Source organism: Diospyros lotus, chromosome 14 (genome assembly GCF_014633365.1).
Source record: "Diospyros lotus cultivar Yz01 chromosome 14, ASM1463336v1, whole genome shotgun sequence".
Taxonomy (NCBI): Eukaryota; Viridiplantae; Streptophyta; class Magnoliopsida; order Ericales; family Ebenaceae; genus Diospyros; species Diospyros lotus.
This window is the reverse complement of record NC_068351.1, coordinates 11,011,398-11,038,442: the sequence shown is the minus strand read 5'-3', so window position 1 is coordinate 11,038,442 and position 27,045 is coordinate 11,011,398. Positions and strand designations below refer to the sequence as shown.

Below are 27,045 nucleotides of genomic sequence, written 5' to 3'. Positions count from 1 at the left end.
TATCCAATACTCTTTTTGTTAGTCATCATTTGGGGTTAGCAAACAGCAACTTATGAATTGAATTAAGCGTACGTAATTGGGAGCTTACGTTAAAAGTTACAAATTAGATGTCAGATGCCATGAATGGTTTACGTACAATACAAATTCCATCGGTTGGCCATAAAGTTATGTCAGCAACTTCAAACTATTATAGTGTGAGAATTTATATATAGAATTGGTTGGAAATGAAAAAGGAATTCTTAGGCAGAAGTACATATTTTGCAGTGGAAAATTGCTCCAAAATTATAGCAAGACATACACAAAGAGTGAACAAAAGAAGGTAGGCTTGACCCCACAAATAATCTAATCTAATCGAAAGATAAAATGGGTGGCTCCACTTATTTGTGGCCCATGGTTTTGCAGGCACCCAAACGCATAAATAAATAAATAGACCAACGAATCCGATTTCCAATCCCATTAACATTCCAGGAAACTTGGACGAATTAATGCCCATAAAAGGGGAGTTATAGTGCTCCTAAGAAAGGGGTGATGATAACTTAATTAAATATATGTAAATGCCTTTCGCTAAAAGAGGTTATAAGGCTATATATATATATCCATAGTACCTAGCTAGCTAGTTAGAGATAATGAGTTTTAAGATCACAAATTTGGAAAGAGGAATGATAAGAAGGATTATATTTGTTAACTCGAGAAGGTTAGGAGTTACTCATACTATACTTAACTCCCTCGATAAGAACTTGAAACTTAATAAATTCGAATTTCAATTGCTATTTTAAAAAGAAGTGTTTTTTTTAAGACGAAAACTACAAGACATATTTATATATAAACAAAGTTTAATTAGTATAGTTTTTCTTTATCGAAATTAAAACAAAAAATGAAATACACAATAATATTTGTTTTTTTTTTTTTTTTTGCATAGTCTATTTTAAATCATCAACATATGAAGAGATAAAATAAACAGAAACGTAAAAAATGGTGTCAAGATGTCGATTATAAGAGAGGAAGACTAAGCAAGGAAAAATGAATGCTTGGTTGGAGATTATGATTGTTGGGATTTGATTATTGATGGATCAATTATATATATATATATATAAGTATCGTCATAATTAATTCATAAAGCTAGCTAAGGATATATTAGAGAGAGTACTGAACCGGCAAGGAGAGTGGCTCTCTTAATGAATTACATATGGCTACATGATCAAGATGCAAAGCGACAAATGAAAGAAATTCAACTTAATATAGACAACTGCACCCAGTTAGCATTAATTAATTAAATGGGTCAATTATAACATCATTATCTGTTGAATTCTTTCGCACATTATTTACAAGTAGACCGATGATCGATGGTTCTGTAGAGACGGACCTATTAATTGGATCAAGAGTAGTACTGGGACGAGACACACACACACACACACACAGTGCGGCCACTTTGTTTTTCTGGAGGAACGGTAAGAATTTCTAGCACTGTTGTTGGCTTCTATTTGGAGGCTACGTACGTCCTCGTCTCACGTAATTACAGAGAGTTAATTATAAATAGATTAGGGGCCATTAGAGAGATTTGCTTGCTTGTTTGTATGTATGTTTAGGGTTGAGAAAAGGGCAGAGTAGTACGGCTGTCCATTTATTCAATTCACAGCCATCACAGTAATCACTGGATGGATATATAATTCATTGCCTGCCCAACTAAGAGTACTCATGCGTGCCAAGGACCAAAGGACAATTAAAGAAGAATGTATTCACTGTCTGGATATGCAAAATCATAATTTTATTTTCGTTTTCATTTTTGTATTATAATATATTATATACTTAACATCAAATATAATACATTTTATTTAAAATATTATAATTAAATATCCAAATAACATCTTCTCCCATTAATAAAAAGGCCCAATTGAGAGAGAGAGAGAGAGAGAGAGAGAGATAATTAATGTAACGAAAGTAACCCCTTGTTTACTTGACGCATATTATACAAGGTTTTAAAATAAGTTAGCAAAGTAAGGCTCTAATTAATTAATTAATTAATTAAATATAGTGGGTGGAGGGGGAATCTGTTCCATATATATATATATATATATAAACCTTTGAAAATAACAGCATTTTGCAACGTATTTTTTTACCTTATATACTGATCAGTGTGATTGACCCTTTGATAAATTACTGGGAGAATGATAATTACATCTTAATAAATAATAAGACTCATCCATATTTACAAGCAATAGTAATACTGGACCAGATCATTTATAATGCGTCTGAAATGTCAACTTTTTCACCTCAATTAATTAAGAACACAGGAAAAAATAATTATATATAAACATACATTACTTATTATTTCAATAGCATTTTAATTTTATGCAAAATTCTGTAAAATAACATTATTGCTACATATGTATATATATATATGTACAGGAGGAATCCAAATATCATATGGGAATTGGCTCTCTCCCTCTCTCTCTCTCTCTCTCTCTCTCTCTCTCTCTCAATTGAGAATTAATTAATAATATGGAAACTGGATGATTATTCCGATCGAGCAGTACTTGCTCTCAACTGACAGCTAACTTTTTCTTTTCTTTCTTAAATTGCTTCCTCCATCTCCATCCCCACGTATATATATATATCCTTCTTTTCTGTCCCCAACAAACACACACCAACTCTCTCTCTCTCTCTCTCTCTCTCTAACCTGATACGCTTGATATCATGGAGGGGATGATGATGAGGAAACAAACTTGTGTTGCAAGAACAACAGCCTCATCAGCTTTAGCCATCCATAAGGAGTCAGGCAAGATCTCCAAAATGAAGCCAAAGATCCGCATAATTCACATATTTGCACCGGAGATCATCAAGACAGACGTCGCCAATTTCCGGGAACTGGTCCAGAGGCTCACTGGAAAGCCCGCAGCAGAAAGGGACGCCGCCAAGAAGAAGAATCCGAGAAACCCTAGAAAGGAAGAGCCGGCGACGAAGAAAATGGAAACTGGGTTCTGTTCTTCAGGATTCAGAGAGAGAATTAAGGGCGAAGAAGAGATTTGGGTCGGCGAGAACTCGAGTGGCGCCTGCGGATTTCTGGCGGAATTTGCAGAGCTGGAAGGGTTCATGCAAGAGCTGAATAATGAGTTCCCATTGCTGCCTTTGGATGCTTCTCATCATGTGGATGCTCTTGATCTTGGAGAGACGACTCAGCTTGCCTATAGCTAGCTAAGCTAGTTGACAGAATTAATTATATACCACTTCATCATCATCATCATCTTCTTAATTCTTCTTCTTCATGACTATTTGATTAATTAATTTCTTCACATCATTGTTAGGGTTCTTTATATAGTTAACTGAATTCTTTCCTTCCATCAGATTCATATGTGTATTAGCTGCAGTATTCCCCTCTTCCTAATTAATTAAAATCTCCAGTTTTTTATTTTAACCCTCAAATTTGTATGTTGTATATACACGGGGACAAACAGCCTCATGTCTATTATATACCATTTGTGTCTTTTCTTCAATTGCAGATAGAAACTGTTCTCCCTCTCTTGGATCGATGTCTGCACGCAACTCTTCTTATATATGTTTTCTATTCATTTCCAAGCTTCTATCTTTTAATCTCTGTGGATTCGCAATGTCTTTTGTTTCTTCCATTTGGACGTGGCACTAGCTTTTTTGTTTTTTTCTCTCCGAATCTTCTCTCTCTCTAAAATTATTGTCTGCACACTGTAGAAAATATTTTTGGTTTTCAATTTTAATTTTTTAATTAAATCTAAAATAGAAAATTCATTTTTAAAATTTTCAACATTATTATATATATTATAAATATTAAAACATTTTTAATTATTCAGCTCTCCCTCTCTTTCCAGCCTCGCCAAAGGGGTTAACAAACCCACAACTCTCTCTCTCTCTCTCTCTCCATCTATAAGCTAGATGAATTTGGAATCATCTTTTTATTTTTAATTCGACAAACGAGATTAAAACAGTTAGTTAATTTAATTTTAATTAACTTCATTTAATGTTGGTAGCAATAAAGAAAATAAACACGTACGGATCCCATTGGCGACAAAGGAATCACATAGAATATATAAAAAAGAAAAAAGAAAAAAAAAAAGCTCAAACCTCTGATCTGGAGGTGGAGACACTTTTAACCCTAATGCATATTGATCGTTCTTAAAATATATTAACACAACATTATTTCGATTTTATCCTAAAGGTAGCTGAGATAACAACCCCACACTTGATAACAAATTTAAATCTTCTTATAGGTCCTCGATTAATTATATATATTGCATAGTTATCCTCAGACAGACCAATTTTCTTGCTGTCTCTTATTTTCTTAACCAAAGAGGCCGATGCCGAATTAAATATTAGATATTATACATGTTACTTTTCTTGCAAGATTGATCAAATGTTTTTCTCAACCCATTGGTTTTAAGGTGACTCGTGCATCATCCCACTCCCACTACTGGGACCAATGCATTGCCCAAATAATTTTTTATTTAAAATTAAAGCCATAACAAGCAAAACAACAAAACCCATCATCTGCAGCACAAAATAATCTAATCTAGCCCACTCAAAGACAACAACTCATTTATCCAACACTTAAAAGTTGGTACGTATGATGTTAAAAGGATATAATGATTTTTTATATTATTATTATTATTATTGGGGAATTACTTTTTTTTTTTTTTTTGGAATTATAAACTCACAAACAAAATTTTATGTGTTTTATTGTGTTTGTTAATAAATAAATTTATTACACAAAATAGTGACAGTGGGTTTCTCCTTTTTTCAAATGGGGGGTTGGTAAGAAATCAGACGTACCATAGTTTAATTGGAAGGAATGACATATGGGTTGTAAATGAAAGGATTGAAGATTTAATTAGAATCCTAGAAATGAAAGTGAGAGCGACGTGTTTAACAGTGACAAATGAATAGGATATATATAGCGCCAGTATAAACGAATTTAGAGGCAAATGAATGACTTGCAACTCATAGAAAATTAGAAATGAAATCCCATGTTTGTTTGATTTTGGCGGTAATTAATAGGGGAGGGATTATATGTCATTAGTTTTGACTCAGGCATCGCCACCCACAAACCCAAAAGTCTTACGTTTTCTTTATTAATACAAAATCCATTCGCTATTGATTATTTGCAATATTAATTTCTCCGGCGGCTGCCTCCACATCTCAACTTGGGGTTAGACGCCACCCATTTGATTTACGAAAAGCCCAGTTGCTGATGTATGTTCCCATCTCATACATACATGCATCTTTACAAGTCCATACATGTGCATACCCATATCCAAATATCTAATAATAATAAGATTTTTTACCTAGAATTTTTATATCGCAACTACAAAAATGCTACAGTGATATCATTCTTTTCTTTTATCACAGATTTTTTTTTTTTTAATGTAAAAACATTATTTTCGTATACGTGGCAAGATATGTGCACAGTTGGAATATACCAGTAATTAAGTTGTTAGCATTTGGACATAGAAAGGAACATAAGATGGGACCAGCCCCATCTCCACCCTTAAGTTGTATGACAATTTCTTAGCATTTTCAAATTAGCCAAAATATCTGATATTAAGAATTTCATCAGAATAATATATTCCATCTAAATCCACTCAATAATAAGAGCGGCAGAAAAAAGAAAGCCACAGAATGCTTATTAATCAAAGAAATAAATATTGGGTTGAAATGTCGAGTTTCAATGAACTGCAAGTACGCGAGAAGACCTTACGTGACGATGTAGAGTGGACGTAATGAACCAAGATGGGAGCGAAAGTCAAGCAGCCAGGCACGTTTTGATCAAGTGGCTATATCCCAGTTACACACCAAACTCAATAATGATACCTTCTTTCACTTATATTTTATTGGTCATAAACTTAAAAAGAATTGATTGATGCCAGTCGCGTTGCATTTTTTTTTTCGAAAAAAAAAAATAATACCAACTGGGATTTATTTATTTCCCCTGCTTCCTTCCAAGCGTGTGTGATCCGAACTTCAGAGGAAACTAATTGGCTAGTCACAGCCCATAGTAGCTAAGAGCGAGCCAGGATACACATCAACTCCCAGAAGTACCTCTCCATGGTTTACTAAAACCAACCTACTTTATCTAGTGACTCCATTGACCTGCATTTTCCCAACTATGAAACTTCGGCTAACTCTTATTTTGACATCAGAGTTCAGCTCCACTATAGATACAATGTAATGCAAGAATTTAATATCATACATGTCAGGAGATTTAGGGGTGGTTCTTTTCTTTTTGGAGGGAAGTGGGAAGGAGCTCTGCGTCGTAATATAAACAGTAATCCGAATTAAGACCGCGGGAGCGAGCGAGCACTTAGCTTTCGTAGTCTGGCGCGGACTCTGCCAAGAGAGATGGAGCAGCATCCAATCTGGTAAGAACTTCGGGTAATCCGGAACCATCTCTTATTATCTGCATGGAAATCACCAGAGGTTGAAATATGACAAGGGCCAAGTAACTCGGTAAACAGGTTTAAATCGCGCTGGATTCAGGAGTTTCTATATGTGCCAAAGCCCAGTGACAAGGTAGGCAAAGAGCATCGTTAATTAAGGTGGAATCCTCTGTACCAATAATAGGCTTTGGCCATGAATATGTAGCACCAGTATACTAATAACCAGAGACATCAAACTCTTAAGATAGAGCTAAAAATCCATCATTAACACCTGTTCTTATGTTAACACAGACCACCAAAATGCTGCTTGATTCATGTAACCAGATGTCTGCCTTTTTGAAAGTTAATATTAGTGCTTCTTAAAAATGTTGCATCGGACTCGTGGTTACATAAGCAGTACTATTAAAATAGAGGAGGACCAAGACTTGAGAACAATGACAAACTATATAAAAACTGTGCTTGAAAGTCTAGACAAGTGAGGCAATATTAACCTTTCATATATCGCCAGAATACAGGTCACTGTGAAAATGAACGAATGGCATAAAGTAACGGATGGTAGAAATTGATTCTAGAATGCAGTATGCTTCTTTCAAAAGAAGGCGGTCATCAAATGGTCATTATCAACATTGAGCTCATGTTGACGGAGTTAAGGGGGTGGCATACACCCCCTTCATCACCGTTACATGCATATTGAAAGAGAACATAGGCAACCAATTGGAGGTGGACATCAAAGAGGAAGGAAACATCATGTCCCTTTTCCAAAATAATGGAAAAGGGGCTTAGTTTTCTATAAGAAATAAGCTTGCTGCTTGTATAATGAAGAGCAAAAAATTCAACTCTGAAAGTGTGAAGTGGCCAAGCAGAAAAGGCAACTACAACTTCATGGTCAGGTTATAACTAAACATAGCAGTAGTTAACTGTGGATATTTAGCAACAGTCACTAGGACACTGATATCATCTTCTTCAGGCACAGCTTCTAAGTGATGAACTGAATGGCGTCAAATTTGAAAACTTACCAGAATCTCTTCATCAAGATAAGAGATCATAAATAGTCTCTGAAAAGTCCCATCTAATGACATGAGAAAGAGTTTACATTAGAATGGATTGATAAAAGTCATAAAAAAAAATGCAAAGATTCAACAAGTCTACCATGATAGCATGAACAATTTACTTTTTCATTTTATCTTATCTAAGAGAGGTTGCGAGAGGGAAGAGTCTTTTAACATTTGTGAATGTTGATGAACATGCAAACTAAATTTTTTAACTAATAAACTAAACCCACACCCCTCAGAACAAGAAAGCCAGAAATAAATGCCAAGAAAAAAGGATTTATATTGTACAGGGAAGCTAAACAATAAAAATAGAAAACAACGAAATGTCAGAAGGAAGAAATATCCTAGAACAGTCGTTTATCTCGTATCATCAATTGATGTCTTCTTTTTTTGCCAAGCATCTTCAATTTATGTTTTAACATGAGGATATTGCTTGCAAATTTAGAGTGTGGAATGAAATGGAAAATGATCCATTGTTGTTTGTCTGATTGCAGAATGCTTGTCAAGCCAAAACTTTTCATATGCCACACTAAGAAACTTATGGTATATAATTTTTGTCTAAAAATGATCTTTGTTCAAGAAAGATGTTCAGTAAATGTATAGAAAAATTCATATGCTTGATGAAAGAAACACGTGTTTAAGAAACTAGAGGTGTTATGGACTGAGGGAGGGGGTTAATAGCAAAAAAAGATCAGTGAGAACAAGTATTTGGAAAAAAAAAGGGGGGGATAAAAGAAAAAACATGAAAAGAAAAAGATACATGATTATAATTTTAACCAGAAATATATCACTAGTTGTTCAAGCTAAACAATAGAATCATATTGATGACCCCAGATGTAAAATTAAGGCTTTGCAGGGTTGACATGAATGGAGATGTTTACCAAGTAAAAACCTCAAGGGGATGTTTCATTGTGGAAAATGTTTTCCAGTTTTCTATCTCCAATTTTCTATAAACTCTCAAGTTTTCATTTTCCATAGAAAATTTGAAAAACAAGTTCAAATGTTAGAAATACAGAAAACTAATTTTCAATCTAGAAAACTGAAACGTATGTTCAAAATAGAGTTATTTGGGGACCTTGCGTTAGAGAAGGAGATGATGATTTAGAGACAATTCCGTGGAGAACAACATTTTTCAATTCCCCAAAAGAAGGAAAATTTGGAAAATCTATTTTAGGAATTTTTCAAGTTTAGTTCAATTTCAGAGAACTGCATTTTCTATATCTCCATTTTTTTTTTTATAAAATATATGTATTTGAACAAATCTTCTATTTTTAATTTCCCATTCTCCATTTTCAGTGAAATAATTTTCTAGAAAACTGGGGTTGTTTTCCAAAACTGAACATCCTCCGAAAGAAAGCTAGGTAATTTTCAGAGACATTCAAATATAGGCCACCTATGAATCCGGTAAACTGAAGGAGGCAGAATATTATAAAATAACACCTATGAATCTATTAAACAGGTGGGGGCAGAATGATTATAAAATCTTCAAGCACCAAAATCTTGACAGGAGATATGAAATTTCCTAGCAATGATATCTCCCATAGTCTTATCACCAAACACCTACCAGTGTGCAGCCAAGGGGAGAAGAAAAAGACATGAAAGGGGTGCATGCCATGTATGCAAAAGAAAATCCAGCTATCAGTCGGATTTATCACATAAGATACTTAATGCAAAAGTATTTAAAAGAATGCTTCTTAAATTTTCTGACGTTTTAGATATAGAACTTCCTCATTTTTTGTTGGACAATACAAGATTAAAGGAATTATAAGTCAACCGCCAGAAATAATGCAGATCCCACATTCAAGACTTAAACTGATAGATAACTTTAGCAGAAGTGGAGAAATGAAAAGAATAGATCAAAAAGTACTCACTCAAAGGAACTTTCAGACCGCTGGCCATGGCATCCCTGATAGGAACAGGAAGCTGCTGTACAGTGCTAGTTACCTGACCAAATGCTCCTTTTAGCTGTTCAGGTATTGTTTCTTCATTAACTTTTGGTGATTCAAGAACCCCTTCAATATATTCCTCCTTCATTCTAAGTGGTCCCTCAACAGATAACTTAGTAGATAAAACAAATTTGCTTTCTATCTGTATTTAACCAAAATTCACTTTGTTAAAGATCAAAGAAGACAAATGTCTAAACAACAAATGACAAGTATGGATACATGGAAACTGATTCACTGAATATAAAATATCTGCAACAATGGAATGGTCTACAATTCAGAATCCAAGCCAACAGCTAGTAAGCATTATCTGCAACAAATGACAAGGAAAACAAAGATACAGGGTAACTTGCTTAAATGAATATAAAATATCTACAACAATAGAATTCTCTACAATTTAGTCATGTTTCCATGTACAAGTTGGTTTCACAATATCACCTATGTAATGAAAGATGACCATATCAATTATTTTCATTCATTGCCATCTCATGAAACTTTTCTAAATGAAAACAGTATCGAATTTTATCTCATTGTTCTTTTGCATGTATTTGTATTGTCAAAGTGACTTTTTGAAATCAATTGAAATTATGAATGCTATGTCATTGGCCCGTAGTTAGGATAAGGTGCAGTTGATGATGTGGATACAGAATGCTCTATGATTTAAAACCCAAGCTAACAGCTGGTAAGCATTATAATACATGGCATGACATATGCTCTTATCTGATACGTTGGATCACCTTCATGTCACCAATGATGAATCAGCATAATCTCTTGATAGGAATTTAGCCCCTGCACACAACTTCAAGTGCCAGCCTTGTCAATCATGAGGAGCCATGTAAATTTCCATAACTTCTCACCTGGGGAATTAAGACTCAAATAAAGCAGTGAACAACACCCTACCTATGGTCCATTATCACAAGGATGCTTCGGACACCCCAATAGAAATCTCATGCCCAAGCTTCCTTTGACACTGGCTGCAAATTCCTAGGTTGATCAATGGAACACTCCACTTGGGTACTCCATATGGCCCAAACTGTACAGGCATGCTAGTGTCACACCCTTCCCTCGACCAATGGAACTTCTCTTAATTGCTTCCCCCAGTAGCAAAAATCCTATCCACAAGAGGGCTTACCATCAAGAACACTTGCAGTACCTCTTTGACTTGACTGGGGCTCCAAGAAGAAACTCTCTACTCGCCTACCTTTTACACACATGCAATGCAATGCTGAGGCAAGGTACACTGCCCTCACCATGCAGAGCCCAAACTTTGAAAGATCATTGTTAATTTACAACTATGAAAAACTCCATAACCTAGGCTGACCACAGTTGAGGTTACTAACCATATAGGATTCCAGTGGCTTGTGGATTGGAGGCTAGAGTTAATGGTTTCCACAATGCATTATTCCTCTACTCACATGGGAGCTAGGCGTTGTTGGTTGACTAGGGGAGAGAGAGAGAGAGCAACCACTACATGCCTTGTGACGTTTGTCCTGTCCCCTGTTCTTACTTCTTACAAGTGCTACCACTCTCTGCATCATCAATGAAATCATCCTATCACTGTAGTGTCATGCCACAATAAACTATTCATCCTATCTGCATTTCATGCCTGAAGCTGCCTGCTGCCAACAGGCATCTCTTTGCCAGCATATTTTTGAATCTCTACATTAAGAAAGGGCTGAGAAATTCTATGCAATTACTTCAGAGAAGCTCCAAAAAGTTTCTCATGAGTTAAAATAGCCAATCACATGAGGCTGAATTAAACTTGGTAATGTAAATCAGGTTAAAGATGCAGCAGTAGATTAACAGAGAAATTTTCAAAACTGTTTGATCATTGGAAGGAAGAGGCAGGAATAAAGGTTTGACAGAGATTAATTGACAAATATTAAATTTTATCTGAATAGAAAAAAATAATACAACTAAAATAATAATCATTCCAACAGTGAGACACATCCATGAGCCCTTTCCAATCACTAAAACCCCACACCTATCCATCAAGACAGGAAAAGATACCACTCAAGCTAACATCAGCATATGCCAGTTTGTGAACTTGATTGGTATTGCTAATTGATCAGTTGGAATATCTTGTAGGATGCTAGTGTTATAAAGGCACTTACACACAGCTAACCTGCTAACCATCAAGTTTGTCCTTCCCAAGGGCTGTCCCCAACTATTCAAGATGCTGATCATTTTCTGTGCTAGCTTTTTGGGGTGTGCGCTTATCTTAGAACACTAAAACCTAATATAGAAGAAGGCCCATTCCTTATAGAAGAAGGCCCATTCCAGCAGGAATGCTTTTAAGAGGATCCTGCTAACCTTCAAGTTTGTGAAGACCATGAAACTGTTCAAATTGCTTATCAAGTTTGTCATAAAATAAATTTAATGGATAATAAGTAATCAAAGAAATTAAGTGCTAATAATCTCATCTTATTTGTGGTTTTTCAATGGTCAACAAATTTCAAAGGATATACCAGTACAATGAAGAACAAAAAGTAAAGAAACATATAAATTGTGCTTTGACAACTCAGAAGTCTGCATGTCCCATGCGCTGGACCTCTCACCTAATATCCATCTAATGTCGGAACTTGGTACTGATCAATAAGGGAAGTGTATTGCAGGAGGAGGCAGATACACAGATTTGAGCATATAAATGCTGACAAATTTCTTCAGATGCAAGATTTGATTAATTCCAAAGAGATGTGCTGGGGATAGTTCAATGCCTTATGAACATCAGGATCAACCCCAGCCAAAACAATAGGGCACTAACTGCTCTTTATACAAATTTGTTCTGTTAAGGTCACTAATCACAAAATTTACACCATGGTATTTTAAAATCCAACCATGTGGGTGAAAAAACACCAAGGTAAAATTAGAAGAGTTCTCCTTTGGGGTGAACAAGTCTCACATGATAATATATTTACACTCTAGCTGTTTCCTCCACCCAACAAGAATGATTATTAACACTTTGATAGCAGTACTGCTTAAGCAAAATATTTAATTCATCATATATGGTACGCAGGGTTTCCCATATGTAAACCCAATTAAAGAGGCATCACAGGTATTCTTGAAAATCTCCATAAGGTACTCCATTGGTGGCTGGGATGCCAAATCATGTAACGTATGTTGAGGCGTTAGATACACATCAACACATTTCATTAACCTTACATGAAGAATGAACTTGTCCAGAAAAGGCAAATTAGCAGGGACTACAACTTGAATTTGAGCTTACATTTATCCCTAAGAAAATTTCAACTATAATTATGTACCAAATTGCTCTTGTAACCAAAACAGTCTACAAGAAAATTGCAAAGTGAACATTAGCTAGCATCAAGGAAAAATACAGATGTGAATGCAAAGGAAAGAACTATAATCTCCATGTGAATTCTTGATGAAAATAAACAAGACTGGCTTCTTAAAGAAATGGTCACAACAGTAACTCAATACAATGGAAATATTTGAAAACATTTTACCGAGTTCAAGACTCTCATAATTGCAGTTATGTTGGCATAGCTATCTTTGATCACCACATCAATTTTTGACAAATTTGCCAATGTGGAGGGAAATGTCCTGCAACAGGTATGAAGTTTCATGCAATTCAATGCTACGAAATTTTGAAATATAAAATCTGCAGAATTATCTAAGTATTTGGTGGTAGTTCTGAATATATAGGATTCAAAAGAAAAGTAAGTACTCACTGAGACATAGATCTGACAGCAAATAATGCTGGGCTTCTGGATCCAAACCACTCAAAATTCCACCGACCCTCCAAAAAGGGTGACCTGGATCGCTAAATACACAAATAAACATTGCATACCCAATCATTATAGGTCAATTTGCTTAGGATAAGCACCTACGTTGTGGGCCGAGGGGTTGGATTAAGTCGCTCAAGGCCAACTATTCTCTCATTCACATCAATCTGCTGCATGTCTGTAGTTTTCCCAGTTGATAAAGCTTCAAATCCCCCAGCATCTTTAAACTGAAACAAATATTCGAAATAACCTACTCGTGAAAGTTTAAGCTCAAGGTTGGTGAATAATACCAATAGATCAAATGAAATGAATAATTGCAATATTCGTTCAAACCGTTGAACAAAATTTAAACCAACGAACCTTCACGTTCTTTACTTTTCTACTAGAAAAAAAAATATGAACAGTAAATTTCCGAATTTTGAGTTACCCTGAAAATGACATAATAAGTAGCCAACACTCTCTACTGAGCCAATGATGCACTTTCGAAAGTGAATCAAATTAACAGTAAGTTGAATGATCTCCACTCTTTCATTACGTGAATATATGTCAGAAATAAATAAGAAAACTACATTAAAAGGAAAAAAAAAACTGTACTTTTTTTTCTTGTTTTATTCTTACGACCAAACACCTGAATTCTGGCTTTATAAATTCAGAATTAAGGGAAATCAAACTGTATAAGTTCACAATTTTGGGAATATAAACCAGGTCCAGGAGGCATTTAAATGCAAATTCAGTAGAATTTATGCGCTTTTGAGGTGAAATTTATCGAAAGAACTCCCGCTCGAACCAGAAAGAGAAGTTGTTCGCATGTCACTTTTGCATTACTTACTAGACGAATCAAAACTAATTTCATCAAATGGATAATAATTTAATCAAAGGTCAAAGATTGACTTTGCAGTCCCTAATAGGGAATGACAAATCGCAGACTCACGGCAAGAAGTAGCGACTCCTTAGCAGAAAGCCTCTCCATTTCCTTGGCGTAGGCAGCCGAAGCTCCTTGCACGGCCTGCTGCACCATTGCCCTACAAATTCCAAACTCCTGCACTTTCCCGCGGATTTTACGGCGGATGAAAATTTTCCGCCCATTCTCGGGGAAAATGGCAATAGAGAGTAGAGGACGAGGAGTGGAAGGTAAGAGCGAAGAACGTCGTGAATGGAGGCCCGAAAACGATGTGACTAAGCCTTGAACTGAAAACGCCATTGGAAAGAGATTCGGAAACTGAAACCCTAAGCCAGAAGGAAGGCGAGGCGAAGCGGAGTTGGTTTTGATTGTGACCTGTGGCCTGGGTCCAGTGTGGACTGTGGAGGAGGGTGGAGAGAAGAAGCCGATGGCAATGGCTAGCGAGTAGCGACACATTTCTATTTGATTATCATTATTAGTATTTGTTAAATAACAGGAAATTGGAAGTTTTGTTCGGTGGGTATTCTTCCAACTTTTTAAATTTATTTATTAAACATATTAAAAACGAGAAATCAAAATCATTGCGATTTATTAAACAAATAAAATGTAATATATAATTATTAATTAACAAAGATCTAATCTACACATTATTATTATTATTATTATTATTATTATTATTATTATTATAAGAAGAATAATTTGAAAAATGAGAGATTGCGATTTGTGAAAATTTACCACTAATTTATTTGATCGAAGAATTAGTATACTGATATTACTGAAAAAAAAAAAAAAACAAAACACAACATAGATGATGCGTGCTACCGTTTTGAGTCTGATAAATCATGGACGCTAACATAGAATTTAGTGGGGGCAGTGGTGTTTGCTACCTTCCTGCACATGACTTGTCCAGCCAAGAATGAGATAGGAATAGGACTTTATAATAATTAGAGACCTAATTTCCTATAAAGCACGTGCTTAGCAGAGCGCATGGCATCATCAAAGTCAACTACAAACCTGTACCCACACCCACTGTTGGCTAATGCTGATTTCAATAGTTGGAATAATAGAAGGTACATATTTATTGAATTTAATAAATCACAATTCTGATGAAAGAAAGCAGGATAGGGTAGCGAACCATGAAAGCATCAATAGACTTCTACACATTTCTTCTATAAGAGATAGATAATATAAATGAATTCTCAGCTTTTCCCTCCATGTTCATTTTCTCAATGATCAAAATACAAACAACCATAGAAAAAGAATAGCAAAGAAATACAAATGCAAAGCGGCATTGTTGTCAATGTTTCCAATCATCACATGTGATCAAATCAGAAGCCTTTCCCAATCACAAGAATGAATAAATTTCTCAACATCTTTTCTCGCTTGCAATATCAGAAGCATTTCCTGTGAACAATTGATGGCCCAGACTCATCATACTCTGCCTTTGCTATCCACATCTGCGCTCACCAAAAAGAGTATCTTCCATCATAATTCTTAAAGCATCTTAAGATTCTCAAGTTAAACCAATTCTGACCTAATATCACTTTCATTGGCTTAAAAAGTAAGTGCCTTTCAAATTTTGACTACCATTATGCTGATGGATTTATTGCTGTAAGTTCGGTGTCTATAATTTCATGTTTCTATCTTTAATTTCATGTTTATCTATAATGCAGTATGCACTGTTTCAAATTTATGAAGACAAATGTTTAGACCTATAAAACACATTAATGGACAGAATACCTGCTGGAATGTGCTGAGAGATGCCAAAATAGACCCTCCAATCCAGACGCTATATTTCCTCTCAGGTGGAGCAACCACCTTAATCTTCATGCTACTAGGAGCTAATGCTGTAATCTCCTTGCTCATCCTGTCAGCAATTCCTGGGAACATTGTGGTACCACCACTGAGAACAATGTTGCCATATAGATCTTTCCTAATATCGACATCGCACTTCATTATAGAGTTGTATGTAGTTTCGTGAATGCCGGCAGCTTCCATCCCTATCATTGATGGCTGGAAGAGGACTTCTGGACAGCGGAATCGCTCAGCCCCAATTGTGATTACCTGCCCATCAGGGAGCTCATAGGTCTTCTCCACAGACGAGCTGGTTTTGGACATTTCTAGTTCTTGTTCATAGTCAAGAGCGATGTAGGATAGCTTCTCCTTCATGTCCCTCACAATTTCACGCTCTGCAGTGGTGGTAAAAGAGTAACCACGCTCTGTCAAGATCTTCATAAGAGCATCTGTCAGATCACGGCCTGCCAGATCAAGACGCAGGATTGCGTGTGGCAGAGCATAGCCTTCATAGATGGGAACTGTGTGGCTGACACCATCTCCCGAGTCCAAAACAATCCCTGAGAAAGAACATTTTCAGGATGGATTAAATCTTTTCTTTTTTTTCTCTCTTTTTTCCCAAATCACCAATCTCATTACTTAACAAATCTATTTGCCTCCTCCTTGATGCCTATATGCTTATTTGTTATCATCACCTCAACAATGTTATAGCGAACCAGAGCCATTGCTTACCAGTTGTACGGCCACTAGCATAAAGTGAGAGAACGGCCTGGATAGCGACGTACATGGCAGGTGCGTTGAAGGTTTCAAACATAATTTGAGTCATCTTCTCACGGTTGGCCTTGGGGTTGAGAGGAGCTTCTGTAAGGAGGACCGGATGCTCCTCTGGAGCCACACGGAGCTCATTGTAGAAGGTGTGGTGCCAAATTTTTTCCATGTCATCCCAGTTGTTGACAATTCCATGCTCAATTGGGTACTTCAAGGTCAAGATACCACGCTTGGATTGAGCCTCATCCCCAACATAGGCATCTTTCTGGCCCATGCCAACCATCACCCCTGTGTGACGAGGACGGCCCACGATGCTAGGGAATACAGCCCTTGGAGCATCATCTCCGGCAAATCCGGCCTGAGAAATTAAGATCCATGGTTGCAATAAACATATAAAGATCAATGCAAGGTAAAAATAATGCTAAATGAAAGGTAAAAGTAATCAAGAACAACTGTAGATCAGTATCTGAATTGGGATCTTCTGTGAGGATTGTTACCTTGACCATTCCTGTCCCATTGTCACATACGAGAGGCTGAATATCCTCAGAGTCTGCCATTTTCTAATGCGTGCTGGAGAAAGAAACCATCATCAGTTAAAACACAGACCAGGCTACTTGTCAAATGGATATAAGCATTCAACATGATTTCAAAATGACTTTCGACCCCCACCCCAAAACCTTTCAAGAAGTTGATAGATCATTTTAGTTTGATGCCATGATATGCAACTGGTCCCTATAAAGCATTTCTTTTAGGACTTATTCCAGTGGTAAGCATCGAATTTTGTTCCCCCCCCCCCCGGGGGGTCGATTTTTCTCCCAAGAAGCAGATTTAAATCTGAAGAACAATCCTTTATGCCTGAGAATTCAAGATCTATGGCCAGTATCAATATACAAAAACAAATGAACAGCATTTACCTCAAAACCATACATCACAATGCAGGCCAAGAAAGGAAGTCTTTACATTTCAAATTCAAAACCATAAAACGCAAATTCAAGAAATAAATCTTTATATTTCTGAGAAGTGAGAATCCATATCATCCTCAGAAGTGCAGGCCAAGATCATAAGAAAACCACACATCACACCCCGTATACGCACACGCATAGTCCTCAAAACTCCATAGAAAGTCCTAATTCGAGATCTGTAAACCAGAGCTTAACAAAAGCACAAACGAAAAAATCTAGATTGGAAGCACCACAATTTAGGGAAGAAAAACAAAACAGAAACAACCGTTTTCAAGGATAATGTGGATGGATCCGTAAAACTGAAGCGAAACTAATCAGATGATCAAACTCAGAAACAAGATACCTTGAGACCCTGCACTTGGCGCTGGTTCTCTCTCTCTCTCCCTCGCTAATGGCTGGCTTTGTTGCCCGCTCGATCCCGTTTAAAAGAGGAAATGTGTGAGTGAGGAGATTATGAATATAGCTGGCTGGCGGGGGCTGGCTCGCTTTATCGGTTGTTTTTAGGTTCGAAAGACAAATATACCCTCACAATCCACGAAAATCACATCTCATTCCTTAATTAAAGTGAAAATTTTGGGTGGAAGTAATGATGATGGGCAGAGCGTTCCGTTGGCCAACAGCGGGGAGATCGTGTCGGAGCACCACCACGTTGCCATGCTACCTTCCCTTTTTTTGTGCTCCTAAAGAACCGGTCAAAGGGAAAAACCAGTGAGAAAGTTCATTTCCGGTTTTCCACGTGGCGCGCGCCTACAATTAATTCACATCCCACTTGATTATTATTATTATAATTCACAATTAATTCACATCCCACGTGCTATTTGTAAATAAGCTTTTGTACAGAATAGTTATAGAAATAATATATCGCGATATATTGACATCAAAATATCATGATATTTCGTGATATTTTGATCATGTTCATCCCCTTCTCCCTCTCTCCCTTCCCTTGTCGCTGCAACTTCGTCTCCGCCTGCTCTGACCATCGCCGCGCCACCGTCTCGTCTCGTCACTACAACCTTTGCCGCCTCGCCCTTCGCCTCTACCGCCTTATCACATCACCTCGGCTGCCTTGCTGCTACGCCTCGCCTCGCCGCTGCCGCTGCCGCCGCTTGCCACTGTCATTGGGGCCGACGGTGTGAGAGGAAGAGCGAGAGAGAGACAGAAAGAGAGAGATGCTGCATTTGAGGCATTTGGGTCATTAATTGCAAGGACAAAATGGATATTTAACATTTGTTCTGTACAAATAGCATGACTCTTGAAGTGAAGTGCCATCAACATGCATGATTTGATTTGATTTATAAATTTTTTTTATTAATAATTTATAAAAATAATTTTATTCTTTTATTAGTGTTGAGCAGACAAAGACATGATCCTCGTGAGAATAAAATCTGCAAAATCATCCTTTTATAAATTCGACACAAATAATATAATAATATCATATATGAAAAATTAAAATACGTGACCTATTAAAAACTTAATATAAGAAAGATAAATATTGACAATTTAGTTTTATGATTAAAGATGATTTTGTCTTATCCATTTAAATAAAATAAAATTTAATTAAATTTTTCATAATTTAAATTTTCCATTCAATAAAGTTAAATTTTTTATTTATGCTTTTTTTGGGGTTAAGTTTTCAACTATCATCTGTGTCATTCTTTATTTTTCCCAATGGGTACAGACTGCAGTACAATAAAATGTACATTTCAATGGTATAATAATCAAATAATTAATTAAAGTACAACTCACTAAAGTTGCAAAGTATAAAAATTACAAAACAGATCAATTCAATTACAAATTAAACCTAAGACTGAAACGTTCATAACACCTTTGTCTTGCTATTGAATTAAAAGTTTCATTAGCATATATTGTAATATACATTAATATATATTTTTTAGTATAACTGTCAACAAAAATTGTTTGCCCGGCCCAGCTCACGTCAAGAGAAAAAAAAAAAAAAACAATCGATCTTTTCCAAAACCTTTTTGGTTCAATTATTGAAACGAAGTGTTCTATCTAAAAATATTATTTTCATTTATAGTTTAATCACTTTGGCATATATACTCAATTATTGAAAGGAAGTATTCTACCTAGAAATGATAATGTTATTTGTATAAATAGAGTTTTACAAGTGGGTTTATAAGTGGTTTAAATGATTGTTTTACTCATTTCTCCTTTCTCTCTATGATTATTTTGCCCATTCCCTCTTCAACAACCTCTTATCTCTCTCTTGTTCCTTTCGTCATCGTTGTTGTCGCATCCTTGTTGCTGCAACCGCCCATCCGTCGTTAACTCTCTCGCTGTCATTCTTTGCCTTCGCCACATCGCCTTCTCTCATCGCTACAACCTCATCTCTTCACTGCTGCATCCTCCAGCAATCATCTCGCCTCTTGATGTAGCGATGAGAGGCGAGCCAATTGTTAGAGGATGCAGCAGTGATAAGGCGAGGCGACAAGGCGATAGAGGCGAGACAACGAGAGGAGGCGAGATGACAGCTACAAGGCGGTGAGGTTGCAGTGGCGAGAACAGGTGAAGCGGTTGAGGCAAAAAATGACGGCGAGTGGTCGGTTGCAGCAGTGAAGGAAAGGAACAGAAAAAGAAATGAGTGAACAAAAGTCGTGATATATCACTCTGTAAGGGGTATTGTAAACCCTTTTCTGTACAAATATAACACAACCCAAATAGAAATTCAAAATCAAGTCTTCTCACTTGATCATGCTTATCAACCTATTGATATGATCTCAATTTCTATGCAAAAGCTTGCTTGATTTAATTTGTTGTGTCGAGTTGAATCTCATCTTAGCAACAAAGGCACTACTTCAACTAATTGACACTCATCGGCCATCAACTCAACCACCAGAGCAAGTTCTCTCCTACTCAAAAGTGTTTTGTCACAATGTTATCTTGCCTTAAGTGATTTTTGTATTGTATATTCGTAATCTTTCAAGAACTCCATCTATTGTTATTATTACATATTAAATTTAATCTACGAGAACACATATTTTAAGATTATATCATTTGTGAAAATTTCAAATCCAAATCTTTCTTGACATAGGTAGTGCCACAAGTTCAAATCTTTCTTCATATAGGTCATGAGATGATTTTTTTTTTTTTTTTTTTATTCATGTCAAAACAGTGGTTGAGATTCTTAGGCAATCACCCTAAGCCTCTAGGAATAGACAGGATTGGTGTTAATTAGGGATATTACAACAATTATGGAAAATAAATACAAATTTTAAAATGAAACAACAACAATAACAAAATAAGAAAAATCTACAAAAAATCTTCAAATTGTAGAAGGCTTGAAATAAGATAAAAATAGTTTTGCTAAAAGTGAAATTTGTCCTCCCTCAATTTCAAGTTTGCTATGAGCATTTATCAAATTGTTTTAGTGGATACGATAAGTCTAAAGTTTTGAAATAATAAAAAGAGTTTTGATCTTCTTTGATACAGACAAAACTTGTTTTCTGGTTTTTCTATTTGTTTCTAATGTATTCTACATCCATTTAATTTCTAAAATTGTCTTAATATATATAGACAGGGTAGTTAGAATTTTGAAAGGATGCAACCTTTCAATATTTAAGATTATGGTAATTAGAATTTTGAAATCATACAATTTTTTAATATTTGACCATTTAAAAGTTGTTTAATTTATTTTGAACAATTTACGCCCTGTTTTACTGTTTTCAGTTTTCCAACAACAGTGAAAACCTGTTTACTTTTATATTTTTAAAAATGTATTTTTGAAAATAAAAAAAAATTATAAAGAAAACTGAAAACAACAAAAAGTCATTTTGACTGTTTTTATCACAAATACGCTCAAAATTTCTAAAACATGAAAAATGCTATAAATAAAAAGAATGCACTTTCAACAATGTCAAAACAGACACTTAAAACATAAAATTAAAAATAAATTTAAAACTAAAACACGAAGAGAATAATCCTTTAATTTTCAAACAATAAGTGTAAAAATCAACCTATTCTTAAGTTCATGAAAACTCTTTACGCACTTGTCTCTCGATTCAAACTTGACCATCTTCTGTAACAATCAACTTAATAGCGCAACAATCTTAGAGAAACTCTCAATGAGTCTCTAGTGGTATTCCACTAATCTTAGGAAAGTTTGAATCTCAATCACCATCTTTAGTTGTTGACAATTCCTTACAACTTCTATCCTGATCAAGTCAACTAGCATTCACCATCTATATCATATGTCCCAAGAATGACACTTGGGGTGAACCAAATTTTGTACTTTAAGAATTTCAGATACAATTCATATTTCCTAAGGGTTTGTAGTATTTCCCTCAAGTGCCTCTCATGCTCTTTATCACTGGTTGAATACACAAGTATATCATCTGTGAATGTAATGACAAACTTGTAAGGAAGACTTAAATCAGTTATGGACAAATTTACACTTTTAGCTTATATAAAAAGTTATTTTGGATTTTTTTATTTTTTAATCACTTTTTACCTATAACACAACACTGAGTAAAACATTAATCATCCACGCTAAAATTATATATATATATATATATCCACTTGCAAATGGAAGAAAAATAAAATAAAATAAAACATATAGTTAAGATATATTTATTGTCTTGTATTTTTTTGCTCATTGCGTTATTCTAATGTTTGATCATAATTTTCTCTTTTAATTAAATTGGAATTTTAGATTTTATATGATGTAAAATATAATAGGAATATTTACAGTTTTTTTTTTTTTGTTTGTTTCACAAACTTAAATCAAATTGTAAATCATTTTTATTAAAAATATTTAAACTAAACTATGTATTCCGTAAAAACTCTCAAACCAAACCCAACCATTCGATTTGAATCAAATAATGCACAGCCCTATTTTAAAAATAATTTTTTAACTTCTCAAAAAATAAAATAAAAAACTCACTAATAAACATATTTTTATATTTCTATATCAAACACTTTATAAATATTTTATAAGCAAAATTCTCAAAACCATCACTAAATTTAAATTTAAACTTTATATGCTAAGCAATGACCAACCAACCCATAACTTAATTCAGTCCTTGGAATTATTATAGATTGACTTGAGATTGGGGGAGGCTTTGAATTAATATTTTAATGATTAGGAAGGCATAAAAAGCAATGTTTTAAAAATTGGACCGGAGAGCGAATCGGCCTATTAATTGGGTCACGGGTCAGTTAGTCAGACCGGATAATGTCATATATATATATTATAATTAAATAATATATATATTAAATATATGTTTTAATATATATTTGAAATACTAATATTCTATATATTATTATGAGAAATATTATTATTAACTAATATACAATTAATATTTTTTATATAATTGTTATATATGTTATTAAAGAATTAATTAAGAATTAAAAATTTAAAAATAAATGAGAGGGTGAAAAAAATCGGGGTCAACCCAGCTCCCACTTCACCGGTCTGATTGAATTTTGATCGAGTTAAAGGAGATTTGACTTTTTATGTCAAATCGAATCGGATAGGTCATTGGTTTCCGATTAAATCAGTCTGACCGGCCGATCCGGTCCAATTTTTAAAACAATGGTAAAATGTAATTGGGGTCACTGGAAGACTCAATCGTACGTGTTCGTGCTTTTAACACTCAACATCCATATGGATAGTAGATTGGGTTAGAGCTTTATTAGTGATAATTATAAATACCATAAACTGATGAGAAAATATGAACGCTGAACATAATTAATTATTAATTAATAACAATTAAACAAGGGGGGTTATACAAGTTGCTTTGCATATCTATAACATATATATATATATATAGCATCTTAATTAATTAGCTTCTTAATGTCCATTAATTCCAGTTTACAGACAGCCAGAAGTTTAATTCCTGAAGTTTCTGGCTTCATCAAACACATGAAGATTTAACTGACACCTTGGAAGGTCGCCAATGGGGAGAACTCAAGCATCCAACAGCAGCTACCAAGCGGCAATCCTTCTGCTCACCCTAACCCTAATTCTCCTCGCCCTCGTCCTCGTCCACTATTTCACCGACAATCTGCCATTCTTGAGGCTGCTTTTGCTAGGCGCTAATGCCGGAAAATCATCGGAAACCTCGCGGTATTCCAGTGAGTCCAGATGCCGGAGGTCGGAGCAGAAGTGTGACTTGTTCAGTGGGAATTGGATTCCGTACAGAGGAGGAGGGCCTTATTATACGAATAGATCCCACTGTGTGATTGATGGCGGACAGAATTGCATCAAGTTTGGAAGAAGAGACACAAATTTCATGAAGTGGAGATGGAAGCCGGATGAGTGCGAGCTGCCTCTCTTCGATCCGGTTCAGTTCCTGGAGCTCGTCAGAGGCAAGTCCATGGCCTTCGTTGGGGACTCTCTGTCAAGGAATCAGTTTCAGTCGTTGGGGTGCCTATTGAGTAGCGTAAGCCCCTCCTCCTTTTAGATGATATGCAATTAAAGTTTCGGTCAGCCACTCCATGCGATATTGTTTGCTTTGGTCAGATGAAGCTAGTTTTTATGACTATATCCCAAAAATAAAAAACTGAATGATCCCTTATTTATAAGTTACAACTATTTTTGACTCATAATTAGAGATTATTTTTTTAATATGATAAAAATATAAATAGTATTCCCTTAATTTGTGTGCAGAATTCACTCTCAACTAAAATATTTATATTGAAGAGAGATAATCTCACATTCAGTACCGTGAGTCAATAAATAATTGTGACTTATAAACAAATAAGTAAATTATATGAAACCCCTTGCATTTAGAGTCATATGCAACTTATCTCTTATGCTTTCGATTGTATCAAAAAATCTATTTACACTTTTAAAATATTGTAATAAGTCATAATTTATTGTTATTTTACATAATTTTGTGCAATTTATTGGTTAATTAATGAAAATTTTGTATTTGTTTGATATATTAGAATTATATATTTTGTATGTAGATTATTATACAAAATTATGTAAAATAACAACAAATTATGACTGATTATAACATTTTGAAAGTGTAAGGAATTTTTTTATGCAATCGAAAACACAGGAAAATAAGTTGCACATGACCCTAAGTGCAGGAGGGTTTCATATAATTTATCCTAAACAAATCACTCTTCTCCACCATATTAAGGAATCCCTAACTATGGATTTTACTCAAAAACAATGGGAAAATAAGGTGCTTAAACTAAATTTTCATGTAGATGAATATGCGAACTGGCTCCTAAAAGCAATGACCAATAGTTAAAAGTCTTCTTTTTGCTAAGTAAAAAGAAAAAGAAAAAAAATTAATTAATTATAGATATATAACTTACATTGTTGTGACATGAATTTTCATATATATGATTAGGTTGTTCATTATGAAAACGATTCCAGCATGGAGGAAGATGAATCAAGATTTGTCCAATGGTTCTACAAAGATTACAAGTTCACCTTAACTCATGTGCACAGCGAGTATCTAGTTAAGGCTCAGGGAGTGGATCCCGCCCCTAAGAAACCCATAGTCCTTTATCTTAACGATGTTGATGAGACATGGGCTTCTGTAATAAGAGATTTTGACTATGTAATCATCTCATCTGGACATTGGTACTCTAAGCCATTAATGTACTACGAAAAGGGTGAATTGGTCGGTTGCTACCAATGCAATCAAACTAATGTAACAGACCTCACAGGTTACTATGGATATAGGGTTGCCTTTGAAACTGCATTCAGAGCTTTGATTGATCATCGAAGGAGCTTCAAGGGGAAGGTGTTTCTTCGAACGATATCGCCGTCACATTTTGAGTTCAAGGACAAAGGAGGAAGAGGCTTTTGCCCGAGGGAACAACCTTATGAGAAGCAAGAGATGAGCTTTGATTGGTATATTGGGACGTATTATATGATTCAGATGGAGGAGTTCAGGAAGGCCCAAAGGGAAGCCAGGAAGAAAGGACTCAACTTCAGGTTTTATCTAGAAGTTTAAATTTGTTCATTATATATAATTAATTTTTAACTTTAATATGATTATTTTTGCTCTTAATAGGTTGTTGGATGTGACCGAAGCTATGAGGTTAAGACCCGACGGACACCCTAATATTTATGGATTACGTCCAGGACAAAAAATTAGGTCAACTGATTGTCTGCATTGGTGTTTGCCAGGACCGATTGATACGTGGAATGAACTCTTATTTCAAATGTTAAAAAATGAAAAGATTGCTAATTGATAGAGAAATATTATTAATACGTGCCTTTTGTGTCTTTACTTTGGTTTTTTTAGGATGAATTATCAGGGAGTGATTTTCAAAATTTGTAGTCCCATTATTAATTGATTATTGGGTTTTTTTTCTTCACAATTCTCCTTTATTAGTAATTTTTTTATGCCAAAAACTTAATTATTATTGCATTTTATGATTTTTTTTTTTCAATAAGTTGTATTTCAAGATTGTATTAGGTAACCTAATTGAATATTCAAAATAATTTATAAAATCACCTAAATTAAGGAGGTATACAAATATTGAAGGGCCAAAGAGATTTAAAAACTGTCACAAATGAGAATAACCAAAAGTGGAGTTGAAGGCTAGATGTAAGATTATATATAAGTGTATAAATAATTGAAAATACTAATTTAAAAGAAAAATCATGACACGTAATATAGAATTATAATTATGGCTTCACAACTTGTATTAAACGTTGGAGTTAAATCTCTCATGTTCTGAGAATATAAATCGACATGTCAAGTGAGCGAAATGTCGGTGTTAATTCGGTGAATTGTAAGTTTGATTCTCATTTTACACAATGAGTCGAAGTGTTACACTTATAATTTATCTCTCCTGACATAATTAAATATATGAATACCAAAAACACACAAAAAAAAATTATCCCAAAGAGTTAGATCTCCCATTAAAATAGTGTGATGCCTCGTCCTCACTACCAGGTGTCACCATAACTCAAGATTACGTCAGTAGGTCCCATTCCGGAGGTCGGCTATGCCCTAACAACGGGGAGAAAAAGATAACGTGGGCGCCCTGGGTGGGGTCCAGGCTTCACCGCCTCCGAACATCGAGGACTCGAGGTCTAAGACTCATATGTAGCGGAAGGACACTTGAGTCTCGAATCTGACATGTACTTAATGAGCAGATTAATAAATTGCAATTAAGGTATATCACAACTTACTCACACAAAGTACTTATTAAAAGTAATAAGTCCCACTGGAAAATATAAATAACGTTCAACACAACTACACAATAATTACATGACAGACATGAGTTACTAGGTTGCATTTCCATCATGGGTTGCCATTCTTATCATTTAGTTAGTCTTCGGTATACATCGTCTTCTCCTTACCGGACCCCGAACTATCTGTGCGTTAGTAGGAATGGAATGGTGAGTTATAGGACTCAATAAAGATAATATGCAATGCAGTGAATTATTAAGTATGACATCACAGATAAAAATGAAGTGCAACATGCATGCAAGCCCGTCCATCGCACATATTTTAGGTTCTAGGTGGCCTCTAGTAATTCC

The 27,045-nt window shown here is 35.1% G+C and overlaps 4 protein-coding genes across 4 annotated transcripts; 2 read left to right on the top strand and 2 right to left on the bottom strand.

Annotated features, from left to right (window-relative positions):
- The first annotated feature begins 2,623 nt into the window (after positions 1-2,623).
- LOC127790543 (VQ motif-containing protein 25-like) lies at positions 2,624-3,491 on the top strand. The gene has a single exon (XM_052320101.1). It carries the CDS (start codon positions 2,695-2,697, stop codon positions 3,190-3,192), a length of 498 nt encoding a protein of 165 aa, XP_052176061.1. The 5' UTR covers positions 2,624-2,694; the 3' UTR covers positions 3,193-3,491.
- Positions 3,492-6,119: 2,628 nt separating this feature from the next.
- Positions 6,120-14,488, bottom strand: LOC127790020 (probable plastid-lipid-associated protein 13, chloroplastic). Its single transcript, XM_052319227.1, has 7 exons — positions 14,074-14,488; positions 13,248-13,369; positions 13,089-13,172; positions 12,864-12,960; positions 9,325-9,541; positions 7,418-7,470; positions 6,120-6,421 (listed from the first exon to the last, which is right to left on the bottom strand). The coding sequence occupies exons 1-7, from the start codon at positions 14,341-14,343 to the stop codon at positions 6,326-6,328; spliced, it is 939 nt and encodes a 312-aa protein (XP_052175187.1). The 5' UTR covers positions 14,344-14,488; the 3' UTR covers positions 6,120-6,325.
- A 618-nt stretch (positions 14,489-15,106) lies between these two features.
- LOC127790019 (actin-like) lies at positions 15,107-18,022 on the bottom strand. The gene is made up of 5 exons (XM_052319226.1): positions 17,911-18,022; positions 17,103-17,175; positions 16,570-16,963; positions 15,784-16,397; positions 15,107-15,500 (listed from the first exon to the last, which is right to left on the bottom strand). Exons 2-5 carry the CDS (start codon positions 17,160-17,162, stop codon positions 15,435-15,437), a joined length of 1,134 nt encoding a protein of 377 aa, XP_052175186.1. The 5' UTR covers positions 17,163-17,175; positions 17,911-18,022; the 3' UTR covers positions 15,107-15,434.
- Positions 18,023-23,482: 5,460 nt separating this feature from the next.
- On the top strand, positions 23,483-25,745 carry LOC127790899 (protein trichome birefringence-like 19). The gene is made up of 3 exons (XM_052320628.1): positions 23,483-23,968; positions 24,893-25,485; positions 25,565-25,745. Exons 1-3 carry the CDS (start codon positions 23,483-23,485, stop codon positions 25,743-25,745), a joined length of 1,260 nt encoding a protein of 419 aa, XP_052176588.1.
- Positions 25,746-27,045: the final 1,300 nt, after the last annotated feature.